The sequence below is a fragment of the Hoplias malabaricus genome, chromosome 3 (assembly GCF_029633855.1).
Source record: "Hoplias malabaricus isolate fHopMal1 chromosome 3, fHopMal1.hap1, whole genome shotgun sequence".
Taxonomy (NCBI): Eukaryota; Metazoa; Chordata; class Actinopteri; order Characiformes; family Erythrinidae; genus Hoplias; species Hoplias malabaricus.
In genome coordinates this window covers 58,841,577-58,868,625 of record NC_089802.1, presented here as the reverse complement: position 1 = coordinate 58,868,625, position 27,049 = coordinate 58,841,577, and the positions used below count along the sequence as shown (strand labels likewise).

Below are 27,049 nucleotides of genomic sequence, written 5' to 3'. Positions count from 1 at the left end.
TATTGGGATATTAGGGAATTAAATATAGTTTTGACATTTTCATCAGCATAATAATTTAGATTTTAAATAATTAAATATTTTAAAATTAAAATTTTAATATATATTTTTTCAAATACATATAGTTACTTATTTACAATAATAGTTAAAGGCAAAAGGGATTTTAATTTTTAATGCAGGTTAATGTAACACAGGTTAAGATGTTTTAACCTTATGTAATTTATGATAAGGTACTGTCACAGAAAACAATATAGAAAAATTAAAGAATAAGGAAAATGTAATCTCAAGGCTTTCTTTAAGGGGAATTGTGATAAGGTACCTAAATAATCTGTTAATTAAGCAACTGATAAATCACTCACTTTAAGAGTAGGTAGATTAACACTCTGACACAGGGAGTATGTGTGGCTTCATTGATGTGAAGGTAAACTGCTCTTTGTTCTATGAGGCAGAAAATATTAACCAGTTACGTCCTTCACCACAAAGGAACAAACATTATTTGTCATATACAGCTAAACTATGTGTAACTATAAAACATCAACTGCATCTGGTATAATTTTAAGTGGTAGTAGGTGGTTTACAAAATGGCAGTGAGGCTAGTACTTGAAATTGACTGAAAATAGTGACTGTAGTAGCTGTACTATATAAATAATAGCTATGCTTTTTCAAACAACAGAAGAAAAAGATAAAACAATAATACTCCAGTGCTCTACTACACTGTAATTCAGGTACATTATGGAACAGGAAACAAAATCCACCGCAATGATGGGTGCTTGTTATAGTAGGTAGTTTAGTAGGTAAAAATCTAAAATCTTAGCTGTTCAACAACAACAAAAAAAAGCCAGCTAAGCTTGATTTTTCCGGTCGTGGAGTCAATTTTCAAAACGCTAGCCACTGTTAATCTTTGTGTTTGCAAGGATTATGGGTTGTTCTCTTTGGCTTGCAAGCTCCCTTCAGCATTAATTCTGCATTTCTTAAGTTTGACAACAGATGAATGAGCAAAGAAACTAAAGTTTGCCGTTCTTATTTTACCATTTTCTTTGCTCTAGTAACAAAAGAAAAAAAAAATCACTGGATCCTTTTTAGAGATCGTCAGTGTGTGTGTGACAAAGAGACACCAATATGTAAAATGTGTGACACAACCACTCTGGTTTTAGAATAAACATAGTAGACTGTGCAGGGATGGTCAAGACAGCATATTGACATCATTTATTATGTTTTGTCCCTTCAACACTCAGAAATTCTACTCGCTTTTAATTAAACCAAAACTGAATCTTAAAGACTGCCTCTATTAAATGTGCATTATTAAATAGCACGTAGTATAATTAAACTTATGAAACTGTGTCATTTTATACGAGCCTGCTTATGCTTTTAAAGGTAGAGTAGCATTTTTTTATTCAGTGTTTAAACACAGGCAGTAATACCCCTCACATCTTTATTTCATCCCCATTCAGAGATATTTGGGGTGTCTGCTGTTACTTAAGGTAAGCACAATTATTTGCAATAGTTGCCACCTTTTACACATGATTTCATTGTATCTATCAGAGTGTGAAATTTTCTCCATAAGAAAATGCATGTCTTCAGAATATTAAAGAGGGTGTTTTTTTTGTTTTTGTTTTGTTTTGTGTGGGGGAGGGGGGTGCACAAGTTATTTAACACCGCCCTTATGTGTTTGTAGTGTGTGACCGAGTTATCAGGGCATCAGGGCACCGGTGACTACCCAATCACTGAGACAACTAGGTCCTCAGCAGCATTCTCATTAAATTTAAATGATCTGAGTTTTCATTTAATTTGTGTTAAATTATTGACTTCAAGTTTGCTTTAAGTCAATAATTGCTTTAAGTGAATAAACCTGCTGCAATGAATAAGGTCTATCTAATGATTAATTGAATAAAAGTTGCTTTTGTTCTTTCTATGCAGTTATTAATGTAAATGCCTAGAGGGGATCAGTTGTTGGGTTAGTTTAGCTTTTGCTATGTCAATGCTTAGATTGGGACAGAAACTGCCTTGCTGAAATTAACAAATATTGCTCATCTCTTCCTGCTGAATGTGTTGTCTTGAGTCTAAGAACATTAGTTGGTTAACATAAGACACCTTTTATTTTAATTTTTTTCCCCATGTATTTGCTTCAGACCAGATGTGAAAAATAATTTTGACCAGCTAACAAAATCGTGCTCAGGCTATAATTGTGGTTGGCCTACCTGAATGTTTATAGTATAATGTGTTTGCATGTGTGTTTAGTGCAACATAAGGCATTATATTATATGTATTTTAATATACTGAAATGGAAAGTTTCATGTTGTTATACGTTAATTTATCACAATCATTTTAAACATTGCATATTAATACCCAAATTATAGCAGCATATTGGCCCTTAAGACCTAAAGGATTGAGTTTAGGGATTTGGTGTTTTGCTTTTACAACCTTGTAGAGATTCCTATGTGGCAGCCTTTTCTATATCCAGGAACAAATTGTTGTTTTTCACGAAGGTAATAGCTAGCTGATAGTCAGCAATAATTTGTGGTTCTTTGTTGCTAGAACATATTTAGATCGAGGAGCAGGCAGTGCACAAGCTCTGTGGGGTTGCTTGCTTTATTTGATGTGGAAGCAGTTGCCATGGTTTTGGTCCTGAGGGAATAGAAGCACAAGCTGTGACAATGTCTGTTACCTCATTTGACACCTGTGGCACACCTTGGATAGTTTCTGTCGGCACACAGCCGCCTTCAGCAGGCTTCGATGCAGAGGATCGTCACTGGCGCGAGTCTGCTGGCGTTCCAGTCATATTAACATAGGCATGTGGTTATTTTTGAATTTGCTTTCTCTTTTTTTCTGCCTGTGAAGGCACAGCCATTTGTCTCCCCCTCACTGAATCATGTGTGTGTGTGGTAGATGGAGAGACACTGCAGTGTGAAAACCGATCTGAATCACAAGGAGTGGCCAGGCAACATGGGATTATCTGCTGAATCTGGAGTGCTGACTCTCTTTTTGGATTTTTCTTTCTCGCAGGATCTTACTTGTCTGTTATCCTGACATTTCTTTGCCTGTCTCTCATTGGCATTCGTGAGTATGGTCATTAGCATGAAGTTTTGGTACATATGCATTATTTACATCTTTTTAAACTAAGATGGGGCTATTAGCATGAAGTGCCTGGAGAGGGGGTGGAATTATTGGCTTTGCTGAAGTGAAAAAAGCTTGAGTGCTTTCTGATGATCTGCTGTTCAACTGGACTCCTCTCAGAGTAGCCATGTCTAGAAGGAGGAAGACCACAATATTTTTCTTTCTTTATCCTACATGGCAACACCCTCAATGCCACCATTCATATTTAATGAGCCCGCTAAGGCATTCTGTTGCTATTAAGAATGTGCTGTGATTGATACCTGTTCATGGCCAATCCAGCATCCCAAGTCCATTTAGATTAAGAATCCCTAGAGGAGTCCATGGGCTTTCGCCTCCAACACTTGGCTGATAATTGAGCCCATTTCCTGCCTCTCCAAAGCTCTTAGAATTTCCTCTCATGCCGAGAGAGCTCCACATTCCCTCATTGATCCTCTCTCAGGTCTCCTCTAGTCTGGAGCTGAAGCCCGGGGTGGCGTGGACAGCTTGTGGGCAGCGCAATCACCTCCGCCCTCCTTGCTTCCCACTCTTGCCTCTCGGCAGCATGAGGGCTGCTGCATGCTCGAGCCATCTCGCTTGATTAGCGCAGCAGTTTGCTGATCTGCCGATCGGATGGATTTTTGGACTGGCGTTCTCAAGTTTGCTTTTGTCTTGTGGCTTGGTGAAATTCAGGAGAGGATGCTGTAACATTACCCAGGTGCGCCCTCCCTCCTCTCCTGCCCTGCTGTTGGTGCTGTCGTTCCAGTGCCTCCTTGCTGCTTGACAGCTGTTGGAGTAGTGTTCCAGCTCCAAGGGACACGAGGTGCAGCCATGAACTACATCTTCGGTAACAGCACACTGTACCCACGGGGCGGCCGGGCCAACACTGCCACGGGTCACGGGGCGCCGGGGCCCAAGCAGAGGCAATGGGCCAAGCGCAGCTCCAGCGAAGACCTGCCCTCATCATCCTCACGCTGGCAGCAGCTGCTCACCTTCTTTACCCGACGCAATGCCTTCAGTGACTGCATAACAGCAGGAGCTGGACAGGTAAACCGTACCAAAGCTACCACCTACGGTAGAGCGTCTTATGTTTTAGTACGGTTTAGTTCTTTAAGGCTTCTGTTTTATTTTTATATTTTTAAGCATGACAAGGTTTAACTATGTTGGCATTTGACTTAACAATGTTTATATTTGGCAATTAGATGTAGGTTCTGTAATTATTGTCTGCAGAAATATTTTAATAAGACAATGTTGACCATTATAAAAAATCTTGAAGATAATAATATTAGGACTGAATTGTTTCAGTGGATTTGTTTTACCATTGTAACATTGTTGCCCCTGCCAAATTATTATTATTATTATTTATATTTTAAGTTTACAAGGTGTCATTCATCATATTACGTTCCAAAGTTTCATTCTGTCACTTTGTGATGACGTCCCTCTTTGACACATCTCTACGTCAGTTGTGACCTCTCTGTGCTTGTGAACAAGTTGTGTTGACTGTGTCTTGTTTATATTTTCAGTGCAATCAGTGTGTGCTTAATGTGATTGAAAGGGCCCATTTGTTTCATAGGCGCTCACAAGTCTGTAGCATTGATAGTTTTGTGGTGTGCAGTCATCCTTGCTGCGCGGAGTCGCTGTTTCCCAATGGGACTAAAGCACTTAGTGGGTGAATAATGGCCTCATACCTGCTGTAGTGTCTAATCATAGCTGATATTTAAGAGGCTGGAGCAAGGCCATCTGCTTCTTTTCCTTGACCTTGGGGGCTGGTGCTTGGACACGGGGGAGAGTCAACAGGGCAGCTTCAGGATGGCTGCACCAAGGACGCATGGTCACTTATTGTGTCCATTAATGGCTGTAGACTGGCTAATAGGGTCATGCCCTGAAATGAAAGCTGGAAGAATGGAAGCGGCAACAAAGGGGTTTCCAGTCTGCTCTTTTATTCCTACTGTTGACTCTGTTACAACAACCGTATAACTTCATCTCTTTTTCATGAACACTTTTCAAAAGGCAAAAGCTGCAAGTGCTGTCAAGGACAGCCATTCAGTTGTCTTCAGAGTGCATAGAATGACACTGATGGAGATGAAAAGGAGCTGTGACTGGTCATACTGAGCAAAAAGCCTTTGCTTCCATTGTATTGATGGGAAATTTTATGCTGTGTAAAGAATTATGAAATAAATATTTCTCTCAACAGAGCCCAGACCTCAGCCGACCAGTGCTGGCAATGTAAATGGGCGGCAATAGCTTACACCGAACGATACTGATGAGAATTAGACCTATAAAAAGTGCAGTGGATCATGTGATGCAACTGAATGCAACTAAGTACATTAGCAATATTTGCATTTCACAGGAAAAGTGGCCTAAGAACACACCCATCATTTTGAGGAAAAGGTCCTTTTTTAATGAGGCATAGAAATGCATTTTACACTTTCAGCAGAGTTTAGACTGTTCTTCAAAATCTACAGTGGGACAAGTCACAAATCATAGATATTTTTTTTCTGCAATAAATAATATCTTTATAGCATTAGATCTTGCCAGTCATTGTAAGTCATAACAATGTTGAGTAGCAAGCAGCTGGTAAGATTGAAGTAGATATGCCTTTTCTCTTCTGTCTTTCTCTTGATCTCATGGAAGGAGTAAAAACAAGTATTAAAAAACTACCCGTTAAAGTGAAACCATCAATCTGTAAGCTTTACGGCTCATTTGCAGGAGGATCTCGTTATACGAGGTGGCACTAAAGAGAATACATCTTCTTACTTCTGGTTGGAGTCAGAAATAATTGATGAGCTTGGGGATGGAAATCTTTAAATGCAAACGAAATGCAACCTCAAAAAGGTTCTGGGAGGAACACTTGAGGCAATTGAGAGGGAAGGATAGATGTTTGTGCTTCGTGTCAAAAATGTGGCTTGTCTGATAGATCTTCCTATTACAGCATATACAAGAGTGCTGTGTCTTATGCTGCAGTGCATAAATTATTTGGAGGATTTCCATTTCCTGATTATTATCAAACACTGCGCTGTAAGTTACAGTGTTGATTCTTTAATGCAAATTATCACACTGCTAGTAAACATTAGTGCATTTGCAGCTCGGTAGTTAGGTTGCTTAATTTTGTCTAAAAGTAGTGAATTATTGGAATGCTGTCTTTATTGAAAATAAAAGTGAAGTAGTATGACTTTTTACTGCAATCCGTGACATCTCATTATGCTTTTTTGCAGCATGTGTTTCATATTGAAACTTTAGCAAATGGATGTTTAATTAAGAAGGAAACAGCTTAATTTTAAGTGTAGTTCAGTTCCTAAAAGACAGAATAAAATTGTATACCTTGTTAATACAATAATTTACTGTATGGATACTATGTATTTGGTGCCAGTATACTGTAAAAATATCTTGTTATATTTTTGCCATAAATGCAAGCCTTGAATTAGATGCCTTGGACTAGTACCTGACGTTCGAATGTTTTTGCCAGAATTGCAGTTTGTGTCTTTTATGAGCCTGTTGCATGTGGCTTTCTCATTTTAAATCTTGCAGTGCATGCATTGGAGGCTGAAGCAGAATCTCACTGTCAGAGCTTGTTGTACTTGCTCATGCAGATCTATTTTTGGCAGAGGCATCCCTGCAGTGCTACTACTGAGCTTCTCCCACCAGCAACCTCCCACGACGAGCTTCCATACACCTCCAAGGCTCTGCCGCCACCCTGCTCTGGGTTTTTGTGTTTGTGTATACTGGATTTGGACTTTTACGCAGGGAAGCAAGCATGGGTTAGTAAAGATTAAAACAATAGTGGACAGATCTAGCTCATGTTCCTAAATAGTCTTATCTTTTTTCCCCTTCAAGGATGCTGTTGGTTGGTCTCCATGTCTGTATTGGAAGCACAAACAAGGATTTTATTTCTTGCCTGTGAAGTCAGTTTCCAGCTTTTTGTTAGGCATGAGCTGCTTTAGTCCTGAGGAGGTACATAACCTTCTGCGTCGTGCAGAAGGCAGGACTTGCTGAGGCTTCAGCTGTTGCCATGGAGTTGCCATGACGATCCGCAAGCAAGGAAATGCAGTCACGTGGCAGCACTTGTTTATTTATTTCTCTTATCTGGTGAATGCAGCGTTCTGAGTGACGGCATGTGTTCTGTGCCCTTGCTGTCGGCCGAGTGGATCTGATGGGTCAGTCCCAGGTCCATCGTCTCAATTTCGGTCAACCAGCTGTTGCCTGTAAGCCAGCCCATTTAACCCGATCGCTCCGAACAAGACAAAAGAAGGACACATTTCAATTTTTCTGCTCCTTGCGAGGTCACGCTGGATTAGCTTAGACCAGGATGCCTTTTTTTTTCTAGAGTCAGAATGTGATGCCTTAATAATGTATCGTTCCCATATCAGCTGGCTGGGGGCGTTAGTGGAGAGAGCTGTGGGCTGATCAGAAAAAGCAGCTTTGCTCAGCTATGAATCACAGCAGCAGGCGTGAATGCTCCCCCTGCAGACAACACAAGCACGAGTGTCTCTCCCCACACAGAGCACGGCACCAACACACTGAACCACCTACAGATCTCTCTCTCTTAAAGATCTGTACACCCACTCACGGCTGGTATGAGGTGTACACTGCTGCCACCGAGCAGTGCTGTCAGTGTATCGTGACCATGTTACAGAAGTAAAAGTCTCTCCTCTATAGATCAGATGCAGAACATTACCTTCTGTCAGTGGGAATGATATTTGGTTGTCAGCCCAGATGTTGAACCCTTCCTGTCATGCTGAGTCACATTGTGAGATTGGGCAAAAGCTAAACAGGCCATAGAGATGCATGCTGTTATGGACTAAAATTTAGAGACACTGATGCTTTGCTTTTCAGATTATTTCAATTACTCCCCTCTTGCATTCAATAAAAAGTCTGGATCTGATGCAGTTTCACAGTGAGATCAATTGGAGTGGAATAACTCTAACATAAAAGTAGAGTTATTTTAAGGCATGTGACAGACAGGGCTAAAGTTCTCAAACTAACTTTCCATTCTTTGGTTCCATTACTCTTCTGTTACAATGTGACAAATAGAGATAATGGTGAAGTAATTAACAATTCTTTGTTCAGTCGTAGTTAATGAATAATATCAACTGTCATCAAATGTACGAGTAGTAATTATTTACAGAAACAATTTTCTGTAAGCAATGGGCACTGAACCTTAATCTTTTTCAAAGAGCTTAAAACGTATAATTGTACTTTCATTTGGCTGCATAAGTAATTCAATAAGAAACTGAGAAAGAACAGACGTAAGAATGCCACACTAACTGTACCTTCAAGCCCATATACAAGAGCTGAAACACGGCAAAAAAATAAATAGCCCTGAAGCTGTGCTCTGAGGTACACCACACCATACACCCTTGGAAATAAAGAACCACTGCCATGTAGCAGTGGTTCTTAAACTTTGTTTGCCAGAACATCACAGCATTGTGAGTGGTCCATTTCATTTTTGACATGGCCTTTGAAGCCAATAATTTAGGGCTGGATAATATGGCCAAAATGTATATAAAAATAATATGAAATTATTGAATATCTGAAAATCTTCCAAGAACAAACAAGACACATGGCATCACAACCAAACGTAAAACTATTGGCTTTGTCAGTATTGATATTTTTAAACTAAACTTTACATTGAGTGCGTGGAACTGATGTGGAAGGTGGAACTACCCTGTAAGGAATGTCAGTCAGTGAGAGATGTTTTAAATTATGTATATTGAAATATTGGAAGTGTTTTTAAAAATCATATAATTGTTCTTGAAACATTTTATATGGCGAGATATATTGATATTGAATTATTAGCCCTACCATAGCTTATACACTCTTTCAGATATTGGTGACACTTGGAAGTTTTTTCCTCTCTCACTGGTTTTATGCATGGCCATACCTGAAAATGCTTTTGTAGAAACACCTACTTGTAGATCTTTTTGCAGTATATTTTCTGGAGCCATTGTTCCATCTTTTTTTTTTTTTTTACCAACTCAAGCATTTAGCGTTTTTTCCCTTTTTAATAAAGAGGGAAAATCTGAGTTTGTATTCACTAGTCCAGTTCTTTATTTTGGGGGATCAGTAAACACAATTGTGCATGTCTAGCCTGCTGAATAGTTTTAAAAGCAATATATTTAAATGATAAATATTTAAATGTTTAAAGTATTGTTAAAAAAACAACTGTTTAAGATTGGCTAAATTATTAGATTATTATAATTAGGCCAGATTATTCAGAAATCACATTTTTTTTGGTGACTAACCAAGATGTCATGCCCCCCCAGTTTAAAAACCACTGCCATATAGCTTTCCAAGAACATAATTTTTGTAAATGGGAGCAATCCACTTTACTAAAGTTGAAAGAAACTCTGCTTAGTTTAAAAGTTCTAGGAAGGACCCTTAAATTTCTTAAAGCGTTTCAATATGTTGAAATTTCTTTGAGTAAAATCCTTTGATCATTTTATCCCTTTATTGTAATGCTACAGACTGGACAGAAGATAGCTCATATATAGCATGTTTTGACATATCTTCATTTGACATATCTTGTATGCTACGTTTCATGCCAGCATTTCATCATGTCATGGTAGGGTAATCTTCTGTTCAAATACAGTTGTCTCAGTGCTCTTAGTACTGTGGAAACTCTTAAGTTGATTTAAATGGTAATTATTACAATATCCAATTGATTTTCCAAGCTGTCGTAGTGACTCAACACCATCGATTGACACTTATAAAGCAATAAGACACTGCATAAGCAGCACTTATCCTTGAGCTTCTAGTACCCATTGATGATGAGGACGTTATAAAGCCTTATGTATAAAACAAATGAAGGATATGTGATAGGCATTTGATCATTTTAACTTTATATCAGGGTCAAAATGTAGAAAATGTAAAATGCTTGACATTGAGTTTACACGAATATCATCACTGTCCAAAGAAAAAACATTTAGCAGCATTTGTCTTGATTTTTAGTTTACTACCAAAATGACATAGAATAAAATGTATTACATTCACTTACACTGGAAGTTAAAAGGTTTTTTCCTTGTCCTATAAAATTGCTATATTGGCGATACATGTTTTTCTTTGGACAGGGATGTTATGTTATACCATAAAGTATTTTCTTCCTTTTCTGTCCTGTTGGGTTCTTTGGTTGATTTAGAATGTCGAAGTGGGAATCAGGATAGTTGAATTACAGTGTTCAATTTTATTATGGGATAGTAATAGAATTACAGTGAGAAAGAAATTAATATTGTACTTGCTAGTCTGTTTCAACTCAAACTTCAGAGAAACTCAATATTGTGATGGATATTGATTATCCTAAAATGTCTTTTGTGTGCTTACCCTTATTTCAATGTGCTTTACAAATGGGTGTATATTGTTCTTGATGGATGTTTTAAAGATAAATTGCTTTTTAAAGTTATTATTGCAATCCTCATTATTACTTCAAGTGCTCATATGAGCTTGGAATGATCTCTATTTCCAATTGAGAGGAGACAGATGCTAATGGAAGGTAGAGCTATCTTAATTATTGGCACTGGTTTTCATGTCTTAAGTTCCAAATGCTTGTGTGAATTAGGGAGAACACTTTCCATGTCTGAAAATGTCCTCGCTCATTGATTGGTTGCTTCAAGGAGAAATGTAAGATGGTAATATAAGCCATTATCCTGCCCATAGCCTCTGGCCAAACCTCACTACACAGAGAAAGCGAGATTAATTGGACGCACAAATTCAAGTATAGGTATTAGGTTAATTACAAAAGAGTTAAGAGCTGAAACTAGGTTTTGTGTGTAATCTTTTAATCTGAAGACTGAAATATACAGAATACAGAGCCACCTGCTGTGTACGACAACAATGCTTCTTTATATTTAACTGGAAGGTAATCTAATGAACTCATTGCTAAAAACAGTAGTAAGAAGTCAGAAACACGGTGCTTAATTGCTTTCTGTTCAGCAGTGACATTTTGAATGCATTAATTTATTAATTCATAATAAAATTACAGCTTACCATATTCAAGACCATTTTCTGTACCCCCCCTTAGCCCTGGTTCTGTTGCAACGTGAAGTTGACACATCCTTCTTCGAGTGGTCATTGTCTAGTGGCTGCGTAAAGAGCCCCAAGCACAGCGCTTGTTAGACTTCCATTTTAGATTGAGCTATGTTAAAAGGTGCAGTCATAACAAAATGACTGGAACACAGCGTAGACCTAAGGCAGGACCCATCTTCATTTTAGATCTTACTTTTAGAACACTTGCTGAGAGTCAAAAACACTTTTGCATGTTACTCATTTTTTTATGAAAAGACAGAAGCAAGATAAGATTTTGGATGTGAGTAAAACAAAATGTTAAAGGAACACACTAATGGAAGCAAACAGAAATAGCCAGAGAAATGTTCATTTGGTTGTCATTTTGTCTTTGGTAATTTGTTCAATATTGCTAAGTTTTAACATTTCTGCATTATTTGAAAATATCATCTCAAGGCTGCTCTTCTGATTGGTTTCATTTCATTTTATCTCAAGGCACAAATTCAAATCTGCAACAGAGTGCTATTCAATTTAAAATATATAAAACTAGCTAGCTTGCTTAAAATGAAGATAATTTTTTAAATGTATAAATTGTTTTTAGATGTAGTATTGAAATATAGTATTTTCAAGTTATTATAAAGTCTCTTCTGGCTAGCCATGTATTTAAAAGAATGTGGGCTGCAGACCATTAGCATGCTTAAGGGTGAATGTTTGACATCCTTCATGCGTTTCAAGGACTGAGCATATAAATTCTGTCCATAAAGTTCTGCCATGCTTCTTGTTAAATGGCACCTATTACTCTTTGGTGTCTGTGTTTTCTCCTTGACATCTGCAGGGAATAATGTAAATAGCACTGCACTGTGTGTTTTGGGGGAAGTGTCTTAGTATCTTTATTTGTAGGTATAGAGTCCAGCCTTGGGTCACTCCCATGCTCAGACTCAGAAATAATGGCAGGGTTGAGATAGTCCCATCACAGACCTGACTCACACGCTTGCTAAGCATCTGATACAGATTGCTTTTATCCGCTGTGACCCGTCACTTTGTGACCCGTGCTAATGCTGCGAAGGAGAAACACAAAAGCTCCCGTAAATCTGCCCGTGATGGTGCAAATCTCCCTCCACCGCTACACTGCCTTGCTTCCCTGGACGAGTGCTGGATGCCTAAGCCCAAATCAAGAATGGAGCATTGATTATTCATGCCTGTAAAAAAAAGAGCATGTGCTGTCATGTGCGGTGTCCATTGGAGCTCATTAATTGGCAAGCATGCACAGGGGGATGAGAGCGAGTGAGGCACAGAGAGAGAGAGGAAGAGAGAGACACAGTCCGAGAGAGAGAGGCTTGGCAGAAGAGTGGAAGCAGGAGCAGAGGGGGCTGGAAGCTGAGGAAAGGAGCGGATTTACAGCCACCGCGTGTCCAGTTTCCTGCCAGACTGCCCAGCAGAAGGAGGACTAACTGCACTCTTTAAGGTTGTTCTTATTTTCCTTTTTATCAGTGCAAAGCCATTGCTTTAATTTGGATCCTTTCTGCCAGGAGCATGACCACCTACTGCCACAATCATAAGTACTGCTGCAAGGCTTCAGAGAATTGTGGACACGCCATGCCCAAACTGGCCAACTGCATCCAGCCCAAGATCCACCAGAGAGCCCAGTCTGTGCACAGCAACCTTGCTTACCCACAGAGACAGTCATTACAGCTCCAGTTTCAACAACAACAACAACCTCAGTTCCACCAAATTCACCAGCACTTTCATCATAATCATCACCAGCATCATCAACAGCAACAGCAGCAACATCAGCTTCACCACCTGCATTCTCCACATCAGCACCTGCCCCCGCTTCCTCACCTGCCTCCGCTTCCACACCTGCCTCAGTCTGCCTCATTCAATCAACAAAACATTCCTCTAGGCTCTCACCGCCTCTACAGCTCCTGCACTCTGCCTGCCTCGAAAAGCAGAGGCAAGTTCACCAACCTGCGCGACAGTGTCAAAAAGAGCCCCACAAAGAGCAAAGCAAAAGTCAGGGCCACAGCCAGTACCTGGTGGCTTGAAAACTCTTGGGGTACACTGTCACTGGAGAAGGTATGTTTGTGTGTTGTGTGTCACCTCTGTTAAATGGCCTAGTCACAGGTAGCGTGGGATTTAAATTTAAATGACTTTGATGTGAACTTCCATTGTTGTGGATGTTCTATGTATTGGTGGCTTTGAATGCAACAGTTCACATTGGGAATGCAAGGCTAGTATATTCTGTATTTGTGTGCATATGTTTATGATTGGGCTTATGGTGAACAGCTGAAATAGTCTTAGTTTAAATGTTGAATTTGTAATGTAAAGTGTTATACGCCCGATGTACTGTAAGATGCAAATTATTAGGCACACTATGGCATGATTTAAAAACAAAAAAATAAATAAATACAATTTTTAGAACTGGGTAGTAAGGTGTTTGAATAAATATCACTAATCTTAATGAGTAGTAATTATGCATATTTCACAATCTTCTAGAAACCTAGTTTTAGTTGTACTTCTCATCTAATACCTGGATTGGTTCATTGTTGAGCTGTATCTGGTGAACTGAGGGTGGGTTTGAAAAATGTATGTAATGGCCAAGGTCTTGAACCAAACATGGATTTCAATTTTATGGTCTTTTTTAAAAAAACGCTATCAGTGTTATTTAATTCGGTGTTAATGTTTATTTGTATTTATTTTATTGTTACATGTTTTTTTTTCCAAGAAAGTTAATGCAGTGATTGTGTGCAGTGATTTGGTGTCAAAAGTTTGCACACACTATTTTGTATTGGAAAATGTAATCAGCTTTTACACAGTGATTTGCCTTTAATTACTTGAATATTTCTATGTATGTCATTGTTATGACAATACATAGATTCCTAAGTTTTATGCAAGTATTGTAATATTTATAGTATTATTTGAGAAAAAGAGTTTATACAAAAAAGCATTGGTCCAGCTATTAACATGGGCTGTCAGGGCAGTGTTTTTCCATGGCAGTCTTGTTACACAAGCACAGCTGTCGAAAAATGACCAAAAACACATGGAAATTTGTCATGGTGTGTAGTCTGTTTATCGGTTAGCAGAGCCTGTTGCTTAATTATACTGAGTAATTAAATCTGAGTGAAAGATTTTTAGGTGTATTTTTCTTTTCAGACTCTGATTAGAGCTACAGGCTGAACTCTGAGCTGGGGCCTCTAATCAATGCTAATGATTGATTCTAATTTTAACGCAGGCAATCTCTCTATTGTACACCATTGTTGGGACAGCATCCCGTGTGAAAATTCTTGTGTACATTTCAGTGGTCTGTTTGGCCAGGCCACCATTTGCTGGTGTTAGTCGTGCCGTCAAGTGGAACTAGTGAGTAGAATGTTAATCTCTTACTGTAAGGCATGGCAGCATCATAGTGTACTTTTTAGGACCTGCAGTATGTTCGCAGTCTGGCGGTGAGTGTGAACTACACCTTGGTGTTTGGAGCTCTGGATTTTGCTGGTTAGGTACATCTGAATTTCCATGTCCAGAAACACAGATCAGAGATTTAAGGGCAGATTATAATAAGCATAGAATTACTGTCATATTATATATATAAAACACCCTATAAATATGTGTTTTAAAAACAGATACGGCAAAAATGGTATCAGAGAACCTTAAAATGAGTAGCATATATATAAAACACTTTAGTATATAAGCCATAAGACTGTAAAGACCCCATCCAGTCATTTCACTTAGACCAAAAACAAATGAAAGAACAGCTTACCTGCCTGTCTAGAGCTGCTTTGACCACTCTCCAAGCATGCACACTACACACATGCCTGGATACTCCACACACACTACTGGAGCCTAGATGGAGAGATGTAAAAAAGACTTGGTCTTTTACAGGGTCTCAAGCAGTTTCAACATTGTATAATGTATTTGTTTCTGACAGTCAAGATCAAGAAAACATAGCACTGAAAACCACATCTGTGTACATGATTGACAAATCTACACAAACAACAAATGTAAGATGTACCTAGAACACTTGCTGAATACGCCAGGAGCGCGGTGTATTGTGCATTGGAACCATGCTGGGACTCTTATTTTATACTGGACGCCACACATACATGCCACAAGACGAATGTGTAAAGGTTTCTATTTATTTATGCACACTAAATTTAAGCATAGCTTTTAATTTGCATATATCCAACAGTAACAACCAGACTTGTTGCCGTATCAGGCTATTGGTCTATTTGTACAAGGTCAGGGATTGTACTCTTCAGTGCTACAATTTAAAATAAAGCTGCCTGTTATGTTTATTGGCCTAGATTTTATTTTCAGCAAGATTTCTGCATGGACATGACTTGAATTTACTGCATCTGATTTGAAATCAGCATTAGATTCTTTATCTCATCATCTGGTAATTTTCTGCTTTCTTTATTTTGTTGTGACCAATTTCATGCTGTTCTATTCAGTTACTGCTTTCTTCCCCCTCTTTCTTCCATTCCTATGTGTACTTTTAATATCCTCCTCCATTGTAAAGCACTTAAGGCAATGGCAGTTGATTTAAATGTGCTCTAGAAATAAATATTGCTTAATTACTTGCTTTCCTGGAATCACCCAGCGCAAGGCACAAACACACCCTGGACGGGGCACTGGCCAATCACTGGGCATCATTCTTGATCTCTTCATTGTGAATTTTATGTAAAAGTAGGAATATTTGACATGAGACCCCCTGGTGTTATGAATATATGAACATCCAGATTTATTTTTCTATTCAAATTGGGCGATGGTAGCAAATCTAACCATAGTATCACATATAATGCAATTCAGTTTTCTATCTGACTCAGTTTGTTCTGCCTGAACATACAGTATATACAGTTGTTGTCATTTTTATGATTGTAAACATGTTTTTATACATCAGATACATCAACGTTCCAAAACTAGGTAGGAGATAAAATGCCTATTAACGTCCCCTGAAATATTGGATGAACAGATGCTTTTTATTTTTGTCTGCAGGTAAAAGGATTGTTTATTATCTAAAGGATTCTTCTTGACCCCAAAAAACTAGCTCCATTTTGTAGCTTTTATTACAATAGTAAATATGTGAACACACAAGTAAATAAGTGTGCTTGTAATAGACAGGGCTTTGGCTGGTTGTCAGTGCTGGGGCTCAGTGAATGTGCCCCCACTGATTTCTCCTGTCCATCGAATGTGTGTTCTTCCTCCTGTAGAGATTGGCATCCTCTCTCTCAATGCAGCCTGAGAGTGTGGCAGCTTTGTGCACCTTTGGAAATGATGGTGTTACACTGATAATGATGATAAGACATCCCATGTTCTTTGTTGCTAAGGAAACCCTTCATTTCATGATGAGTATAGGAATAGAAGAGCCGTCATTTATTTTACTTACTTACTTACATACATACAGGAGGATCTGTATACTTCTGTGTGTGTGTGTGTTTGTGTACACACACACATATATATATGTACACAAACACACACACATGGAGGTATAAAAAACAAAATGAGTGCAAAGTAAGCAATATTTTTGGACTAACAATATATAAATAAACAATTGAACATTAAATATCTTCCATATTGTTCTAACTATCTTTGTGATCAACCACTTTGCCCCAGTCAGCATCAGTAATCACAGATGTTACTGCTTTATAGTTTCATTTTGTATTTGATTTTCAAGCAGATAAGTACACATTTAGCCATACAGATGTAGAATTTAAGGTGGAATAACTATAACTGTAGGGAACCAAGTTGCAGCACTTGAATTTATCTCCTATTCACTATTTAATGTATATAGCGATATACCCTGAAATATCATGATATTATTTTAGAGCCATATTGCCCACCCCTAATCTGCAGGGACCTTTTCCTCTAGGGCAGTGGTTCTCAATCCTGGTTCTGAAGTACCATTGACCTGAATGTTATAATGTTCTCTCTGTTTTAAAAAAACTCACAGTTCAACTCAGGAAGGGGTTGGTGATTTGTTCATGAGTTTGCCTCAGCTGTGTTTGAAGCACGGGATTCTCTAAAATATGTAAGGCAGTGGTACTCCAGGACCAGGGTTGAGAACCACTGCTCTAGGGGGACCACTGGACCCCAACATGTCCCCCTCCCACTGCATAACAGGCATTCCACGTTAAAGCCTGTACCATTTCTCATGGTGTACACCTTGCATGCACTTACCCATTTATGGAGATATACCAAAGGACGTTACTGACCAGTCTTTTCCACATATCTGTAGACAAGTGCCTGTAGGATTTGAAACTAATTCTCAAATGGACATTCGACTTTCTAATCGGGGCTTAATGCTAGTACACTTTTTTTCTATCTGTGTATTTGAGGGTGGGCTTTTCAAACCCATATGGCTTGTGTTCCTTGTCAGTTGCACTTCAGTGTTTCCTTAGTTGCATTGATGCATCATCAGTCAGTGAATTCAATTCTGCTATGTTAAGTCATTCAGCATTGTTAACTCATATATTTCCCATAGAACTAAACGTACACATCACTTTAACCACTGTTTAAACTGAACCAGTAGCCAGGTGCTGAGCAGTCTTTGTGAATGAAGCTCCCTGCCATCCATACTCCATCATTCCTACATAGTCACATTTGTCTTCCTCTTGCTATCTTGATCCAAATAATAGGATTAAGAACAGAAGTGGTTGTGTCTTACAGTACACACAATAACGCCAGTACTAATCAACGCTTTCTAATCTTTTATAGAAAATGCCCTTTTAATTTCCTATTTCGTAGATACACCCAGCTCAAACACCCACGCATATTACACTGTAACTTTCAAAATGGCTAGCATACTCTAGGCCCAGAATCTTCTTCAATACTGTAAATTCATTTCTCCTACTTTCTCATACTGCTTTCATAGGCTCCCAAGAGAAACCCATATTACATTCTATGCACTCTTATTAATCTTATTATGATATTCCTCTACTGCCTGTACAACCTCTCATATGTTTCTGTTTCACCAGCTCAGGTTCTGTATTAGAACTGATTAGTTAGTCTAGCCACTACATCATACATGTTAGTCCTGTTCCCATCTTTGCATTCTGTTTTTGTTTATGTTTGCACAGCATCCTAACTATTCTGGAAAGGTGGTTGGTATGGGATCTGTGTGTTAAACTATTCTATGAAGCACACTTGGGTTTGATAAGGAAATAAGTAAATAGAATGTACTTACTTTTTTATTCTAATTGCCTGTATAACGTATAACAGCCTCTATCTCCAAACAAATTACAACATTAAAGAATGAAGTATTGTCTAATTGTTTTTGTATTTCTCTACGGCTTCATGATGTTAGAATCAAATTGGGATTTTAAATATGACCAGAACTTCATCTCAGTTATAAATTGTTTGTGAGAACTGATTGCTCTTAGGTAAAATATATTGAGAGAACTAGCAGTCAGTTGCCGTATGAGACAGTGTTTTAAGCAGTGACACTAATTTGTTGTGCTTTTATGAGCTACTTAATATATCATCCACATGAGCTCGCACATAAAACACGTTCACTGAAGGGGAAATCTGTCACGCACACTTTTTTATAATGAATTTTGAAACCTTAGACACATGGGATGAAATCAATATTCTTTTTCGTTCTACACATTTTACTTGGCTTTTTTAATTTTTGCAATGTATCTTTCTTGTCCCCTCTTTTTCCTTAAATAGTAATAGTCCTCTGGAGATCATCTGTCCTTAGGCTAAATGACAGGACAAGTGACATAAATCTACATAAACATATGTAAAGGCTTATTTCAATAAGCAAATATTTGTGAAGGGGCCCTTGCTGAGATAGGCTTTTATTTATAGATGTTAATGAAGGTTTATGTTGACTGTAAAATTACTCGTGTCATATAGCTTTATAAATGCCGATCTCTAATTACCAATTTAACATTTTAATAGTGGTTTATATCATAAAATATGAAAAAAGAGGGATGGGCAGTATATTGAGTTTTTACTATAATTTTTGCCCCCTGTATTCAGAGGGATTGTTTACAGGACTCTGTGCACTCCAGGTACTTTAAGCTAAGAATCTTGTTCTTGAACTTGTTAGGAGACAAGTGTGACCCCAGACACTTTTAACATTCCTCTGTTGTTTTATTCATTTTACCCCCCCCCCCCCTTTCTTTCTTTAATTTTCATAATTGTGAAAAAGGGAATCTGTTAAAAATGTATGTTTTTCTGTTTATTTACTTTTTATGATTTAAAAAAATGTGCTTGTGATATCTTTCTTGTGGTTTTAGCCCAACTCACTGAAAATGCAGATATATATCATGTCACCATTCAGCCTGAAAAAAATTGGACATATTCCTTGGCCCATGATGCTCTATTACTTATGGCTTTAGCCCTGTGTTGAATTCCAGAATTAAATTTGTGATAAGTGGTTTTGTGTTCGATTTGCTCACTGATTCTCTGGTTTGATGCAGATATAATGAGAGTTGATATACTTTTGTTGTTTATTACGCTATTTAAAATAAATAAATAGTATCTTTAATTTCTGAGATGCCATGATGTTTCCAAGGGTAACTGTTGCAAACTTATTTTTGGGCCCTTTCAGTTGTTCCTGTCTTTGCTGTTCTGTGTCTTTGGTAAATCATACACATTTCCATGTCCATTTACATTTTTATTTAGTTTATTTATATTTGCTGGGCAATATATTGATTATATCAATTTATTTATATTATTAATTTTTAGATTAATAATAATTAATTAATTTTTGAGCTAGTTTAAAATCCATTAAAACAGAATAAATTGCCTTGTTTATTTTTTTCTGGCTGATGTTATATATCTGGCTGCTATATCAGATTACCTTTTGTCCTTTTTTAATAAAGCATTAGTGCCCGTAAAACATGAACTTAGTGTTATTAAGGCTAACTTAAATACAATCTGATGCTGTAAAATATTGGAAAATTGTAATAATTTTTAAGAATGCACAATGAAAGAGAACTGAGACCTGAATGAACCCGGTTTATCCTCCATAGAATAGGTCCCCAAAATAGGGGCAGCCACATTTAAATAGGCTTATTCAAGTAAATCTGATACAACCAGGCAACTGTGTCATAGTAATGGCTGAAAAAAAAATGGCTGATTGTGCCTTTATAGAAATGAAATCAAATAAATTGTACATTTATAAATATATTTTTAAAATTTGAATATGATACTGTAATTAGAATGAAAATATAAAAGAATAAGTTTTTATTGCAGATTGTTTCAATTTAATAAACCCACCAACCCACTCCTCCTGATTTCTCACCACCTTCTAGTTGTGTTTTTTTCTTTTTCCTTGAGGTTTGACCACTGTGGTTCTGAAGGAACTCTCATGATCATCAGTGTGGCTGAATGTCATCTGACCTGACCTTTGACCTCTGCTGTTATTGTTTAGCAGGCAGATGCCGTTCCTCCCCCTGCTCCCATAATCCCCATGATCCCCATCTCGACCGTCCCAGCCGACACCGTCATCCCTGCACCCACGTCACAGGTCCTTTTCTCTCTCTCTCTCTCTCTCTCTCTCTCTCTCTCTCTCTACTCCTCCCACTTCTACGATGCTCCTCTTGACTTTGAGAGATTATTGAGAGAATGCCTTACCATCTAATGTAACTGATGTGCACTTGTGCCACCATAGAAATTGTGCAAGTGAAACGGGTGCTGCTTATATGCAGAAGGATTTAGTTTGGGCTGGCTTGTTGCATTTATGCTTGAGGATTGCACATTCTGCACTATGTTATGCTGTTTATGGACACAGTCTGTGCTGTTAATCTCTTGCAAATGCCAGTGTAATACGCTATCAACATGCCTAGAGTAAGTGATCTTCTTTTTATGTTCTGCTATGTAGATGCTGCTTGTGTGCTTTTTTTTTTTTTTTTTATAAGCCAATGCACATGACATTACATTTTGTGAAATGGATCAGTATTATGTGCAGTGAGCATGCTAATGTTAAACTCATTAGAGATGCTGACTTTATTTAATGTGTCTCTTCCAGGCAAGCCCTGCCCCAGTATTGGTGAACACAGACAGCCTTGACACGTCTCCCTATGTGAGTCCATATGTGAGTGGCAATTGTTTAATTTTTTTATTATTAGTAGTATTATTATTATTATTATTATTTTTAGATTAGTTTAGATTTAGGTCAAGCTTTTTGTGATTACAAATAACAGTAATGTAGCTGTATATAAAATAAAAGGTGTTCGAAAAAAGGCTGGATTATTTAAAAATATAATTAATTTTCCAAGTAGGATTCTGCATCTCAGCTAGTACTTCATTGACTGAATATGAACACCGATAAGAGTGCCAACGTATTATTGTTGTCTTGCAAAGCATCTCAGGAATTTTCCAATTCTGTGGTGCCTTCACTGAAAATGTCTTTGTTATTTGTTGTTTGCATTGCTATAGAGAACCAGCAGTTATTTCCAGTGATTCTAAGATTTTGCAGAGTGTTCATCAGGTTTATTGTTTGTTTTTCTGCATGACCCCTCTTCATCCCATTCTTCTCTTTGCCTCAGCAGTCTCTCATAATCCTTGTCCTCCTGAGTGCCAAAAGGCCCACTGTGTTTACTGCTGTCATGCCTCATCAAAAGAGTTTCTCTGTCACTGTGGAGATTAGCATTAGCCAGATCACATGGCACTGCTAACTTGAGGAAATTTCACCACAGAAGGATTTCTTAATTTTCAAATTACTGTAGAGTGACCTCATTAACTACATTTTTCTTTATGGCCAGAATGTTTTCTTCTTGCTTTAAACTGATGGGGAATTTTTAAAGTGATACAATAAAAAAATTCAGACAGATTATGACATTTAATTACTGAATATTTGAATGAAGATGTGTGTATGATCATTGAGGTATTCAGTGTTCAGGGAGTTACTTTTAAAATGTATTCCATTACAGAATACAAAACGGTGACCTAAAATGTAATTTTTAGTATTCTGAAGACATTGTAGTAATTTGACATTGTCTTAAATTTTAAAGCAGTGTGAAACCCTGCTTATTTAAGAAGAATATTATAGGCTCTCGGTAGGTCCAGAGCCTACCTGGAACTGGGTGCAAGGCAGGGACACACCCTGGAGTGGGTGCAATAAGAGTATGTTTAAACAATATTAAATGAATTGATTGGTTAAAAAAAAAAAAAATAAAGAACAGAAAAAAGACAATAACTGTTTTAGGCAATTGTGTTTTTGTATCAAATTTAATGTTACTACACATATTTACAACACCATTTTAAGGTTGAAATATAAACTGCTACACAATTTAATGTGGAATGCAGGAAGGAGTTTGGAACTCTGGTAGGGACACATTCATTTCTGTACGATTTGTCGTTTGTCATTAAAAATTGCACCAAATGACTAAACCATCACATTTAAGTACCCAGTGTCAAGCAACCACACTAAACTTAGTGTGTTTGCAAGAGCTTAGCCTACATTTTGACTTTAGCCAGACCAAAAAAGGACAAAGTTACTCCCTCCTTGAATGTGAAATACTGCTTGAATTTGAATACAGTAAACAGCAAATTTCTCTCCTGGCCTTGTTATGCCAACTCTGTTGTGCATGTATTATTGCAAAAGGAAATATATGATTGCTGTAATTTAATTTGACAGTGAATAAACATGTTAACAGGGATTAATGCCAAAAAAAGCAAAAACCAAAAAAAAGAGAAAAAAAAACATGCCACATGTGACCATTTCTGCGATCCTCTAAAACAGTCATTAAGTTGTAAATGGAGTTAATCTACAATTTATTTAAATACTCCTGGACCAATAGTGTTTTAAGGAAAGAATATTCTTTGGAACAGCTTTTCTCTCTTTTTTTGCCTACATGTGATTTTACTGCTGTTTTCAATCTTTGAAATAATGCTAGGGGCAGCACGGTGGCACAGCAGGTAGTGTCTGAGTCACACAGCTCCAGGGACCTGGAAGTTGTGAGTTCAAGCCCTGCTCCGGGTGACTGTCTGTGAGGAGTTTGGTGTGTTCTCCCCGTGTCCGGGTGATCTGGCTTCCTCCCACGGTCCAAAAAAGCGTTGCTAGGTGGATTGTAGACTCAAAAACAGTCCGTATGTCTGAGTGAATGTGTGTATGTGTTGCCCTGTAAAGGACTGACGCCCCCTCCAGGGTGTGTTCCTGCCTTGCGTCCAAAGATTCCAGGTAGGGCTCCCTACACACTGCCACCCTGAACTGGATAAGCGGTTACAGACAATGAATGAATGAACATAATTCTAGCTATAGTTACAATAGTTTGAATTACCTTTTGGCAGTAGAACAATGAGCTTGAATCTTTGCTACACCTGATACCCGTTTCTACAGGTGTTGTGACTATGATGCCAGAAATGGACGATGAGGAGAAAGAGCACCATCTGGAGTAAGAGGCTATGATGTCTCAATAGAAGTACCTTGCCAGAATGACCAGAGAGTGTAGCAAATGTGTCATTTGTCATTGTCAAAAATCATTTGTCATTCCTACAATTAATATTAAACACACACCACAACAGAATATAAGCATCTCCATGCAGCTGAGCGGGCAATGGCTTTGATGTAAATAAGCTGTAGCAATGGAGAACTTTAATCCTTGTGGTAAATGGATAAATGTAATCCATTAATTTCACCAATGTAAATATATTCTGAATACTGTCTTTTTTTAAAGGGAATACAGTTAAATATGATGTGTATTCTAAATATGTAACGCCATTTCATGTATTCTATTACTCCCCATCACTGGCTGTATTTGTATTCTGTAGTGTTGGGTGATGTCTCTTTTATATTGGTGTTCTTATACTGGTTTCACACTACAGTACTGACTTTTTAAATTGAATGAAAAGCAAAAACATTTTCTACCTGCAAAATATTTCATTTGTTAGTTGATCCTGATTGTTTGTAAGAACAGTTTAATAGATGTTAGTAAATTAATATTCCATTGTTCTTCTGTGTTCTGTCAAGATAAATCAAACACTCATATGTAAATTCAGTTAACTCTATGGAGTCTGCATGCCCATCGACAAGATAAATCAGAACTTGCGTCAAAACACTTGCCCAACGAAGTGAGTTTTTGTTGTAGAATCTCCCCGGAAACTCCCCAGAAATGGTTGAAAAGAAATTTATTTTTATCTTTTGGTTATAGAAATATAAGTAACAAGGCACGTCTCTCTCTGAGACTCAAACCGTGACCCTTGATGGCTCACGCATTCATATTAATATGATAATAGCATGCTAATCCATCTGCTCTTATTGGAGGATTATGACAATAACCCAATTTGTGGAACTGCCCATTTTAGTCATATAAACAGAAGCACATGGCTTCAAGATGGCAGTCATGCTTTTCAGCTGCCTGAGGAGGAACAGCTTAATTTTATGATGAGCAAGTTAAATATGTTGGACTCTCTGCTGCTTTCAAGTAGTCATCTGAAGCTCATGTTTATGGCTTTCTTCTTCCATAGCAGCCTGTGTCTTTAATTGACTAAAATACTACTATTTACAAACAAACGATTAGCTGGTTTCACTGATGGAGTGGGGTGAAGGCTAATGGGCCATTTTCTTTGAAAGCGGGGAGGTGAATTTCTCACCTCTGTTTTAACACCGGTCACTATCTAATGAACAGTCAATGTGTGAGCCACAGGTATTGAGATAAACAGTGTCACGTCGTATTTGTAACAGTGTAGAAGGAACAATGCATAACATGTCAGAAAGATGTCTCCAAAGTTCAGCACTCAAAAGAAAACTTCATAAATGTTCACAATGTGTTTTTTTTACTATATATTAGCACCTTTGAAATAGGTTTTTGGGAAGTACATGTTTAATTAATAATAATAATAAAAAAAACATACTTTTCTCACATTGTTGCTGGTTTTGTGTGTCAAAGCATGTCGGATCACCTCAAACATGACTGAAAGGCCCAAGACACCAGAGGGTTAAAAAAGATCAAAATAGTGCTGTTAAATAGGGTACTTGAGGTTTGTAAGAAATATGTTTAGCATGACATACTGCTATTGAGGAAGCATGGTTCATAAATGCAAACTTAATTATATAATTACAGTGTGATATGTTTGGAAAATATGATTTTTTATTTAGTCGTTACTGACATCACTAAAATCCCAATTTGCTTTCACATGATCATGACCAATGGAATGTTAGCTTTAGCATTCTTAGCACTGTTATATATCTGATAAGCTAAAATTGTACTTTGACAAGCCTAAGTACATTGGTGCTTACCAACCCTCCCATGTGCTTTTGATTTTCACAGTCTGACAGAAATGATGAGTGGCTCCAAAATGTATGTTAGCATGAGAACAGTTCATGGTTAAGATACAGGGGGGAGGATCACCTTATCAACTGGTTCATCTTACCCCACTCTTCCCTATTCTCCATTTAAAGAATGTTTGGAAAGATGGAAATACCCACTTTTGACTAAGTGCATAATTGCGTTATGAGGGGTTTTTCTGTGAAATAGAAAGATGATAACTTGATTTTCCCATTTATCTTTAACTTCTGTTTAACTTTAACTTGTATTAGCATTTCAAGGAATCATACAATATAAAAAAAAATAATAATTTTACAAAAATAGCCTAAAAGTTTGTGCTGTTCCACAGAACAATAAAGTCTTAATTCATAATTGGTTTAGAAGCAAAATCTAAATTTGATTGCTAGCGTTTTTGGCAGCACTGATATTAAATTATTGTTCACTCCTAAACACACACATTTCTGTGATCACCCGAATATGGGATAATCTTTGTGGTACCTGCTCTTATGTTATAGCACCATGCTGAGAGCCCTGTGTTTTTTGCATAGCTATATTTATATAATAAACTAATATGATCTTGTGGTGGAGTCCTGGCTTTGAGGACTATATTGGAAGAATATAGCATGTATTGACCAGGGTCACTCCCCCACTCCACCCCTTTCCTCCGGCCACTCAACACCACTGATGTCACAAGCAGATGTTTTCTGTGACAGGAAAAGGAGAGAAGCATTTGGTATTTAAGGTCTTAAAAAGTGCCATTTGGGGGCTTAAAGCAGAGCCTGTAGGATCACACAGAAATAAGGTTAAGGGAGTCTGTTGCATAACCACTGTGCTTTTTGGGCTTTAGCCTTGTGTGGCATGTTTGTTTTCCCCCCCCTCATTCATCTGCACATTCAATTATTCAGTTTAGGCTATATTGTCTAGTTCAGACACCTCATGCTTTTATGCCATATAAATGCACAACCCTAATTTTGACCCTCAGCTGCTCCATGCCGTATGAGGCTTGAAACGTTGTGTTCTCTAATATCCTGTGTAATGTCTCGTGCTTGGCTGAAACTCTGTTAAATGTAGGAATTCTAAGCTCTAAATTGATGAATGGACTTTATCAAAGACAAAGGGTGTCACGTTTGTTGTGCACCTCAGCTGTTTCTAAAACAAACAGCTTCAATTTGTGATGCATACTGAAATAACAAGGTGTGAAAACTTTCTTCGATTGCTGCTGATCTGGGAGAAGTTGCTTTGCACTCCAGTTGGTGCATGGGCTCTCCTGCTGGAGCACACACAGGGAAACTGCCACTTGTGCTGGTTCAGTAATCAGGGCAAGCAAGTTGATGGAGAGCAATAGGTTTTTTTTTTTTTTTTTAAACCAAGTTTTGAGAGGTCACCACATATAGACTACATAGTAAATTATTTCTATAAACCTTTGATGTGAATTATAAAAGAAGAGGGTTGAACAATTACCATTCAGAATTTCTTGCAGAAATATATTCATGTGTAAGGTTTATTTGCTTTTCAGGTGAATGGAACAGAAGCAGATTATGAATATGAAGAAATTACACTTGAACGAGTAAGTTCAGTGTTTTTGTTTTGTTTTTCTTTTAGTTTATTTCTGACACCTAGATGCCTTTGCCACAAGTACAAGTGCACATACCTCAAAATAATTGACTATAAATCTCCTGTTACAGAGTCAAGATTTTAATCATAACACTCAATCTTTGCTAAATTTGGCATAAATTAGAGAAATGTAATCAGTT

General features: G+C 37.7%; 1 protein-coding gene across 22 annotated transcripts in view; it reads left to right on the top strand.

The window, feature by feature from the left end:
* Window positions 1-27,049, top strand: part of dlg1a (discs large MAGUK scaffold protein 1a) — a 142,390-nt gene that overhangs the window by 69,872 nt on the left and 45,469 nt on the right. For 6 of the 22 annotated variants that reach the window (XM_066662987.1, XM_066662983.1, XM_066662989.1 and 3 more), the window contains 2 exons: window positions 21,056-21,109; window positions 26,812-26,862. In XM_066662987.1, coding sequence (XP_066519084.1) covers window positions 21,056-21,109; window positions 26,812-26,862 — 105 coding nt within the window. Of the gene's footprint in view, window positions 1-2,646; window positions 4,135-20,458; window positions 20,555-21,055; window positions 21,122-26,811; window positions 26,863-27,049 lie in introns of those variants that run through there. The other 16 variants (XM_066662969.1, XM_066662972.1, XM_066662976.1 and 13 more) reach the window with 7 other exon arrangements.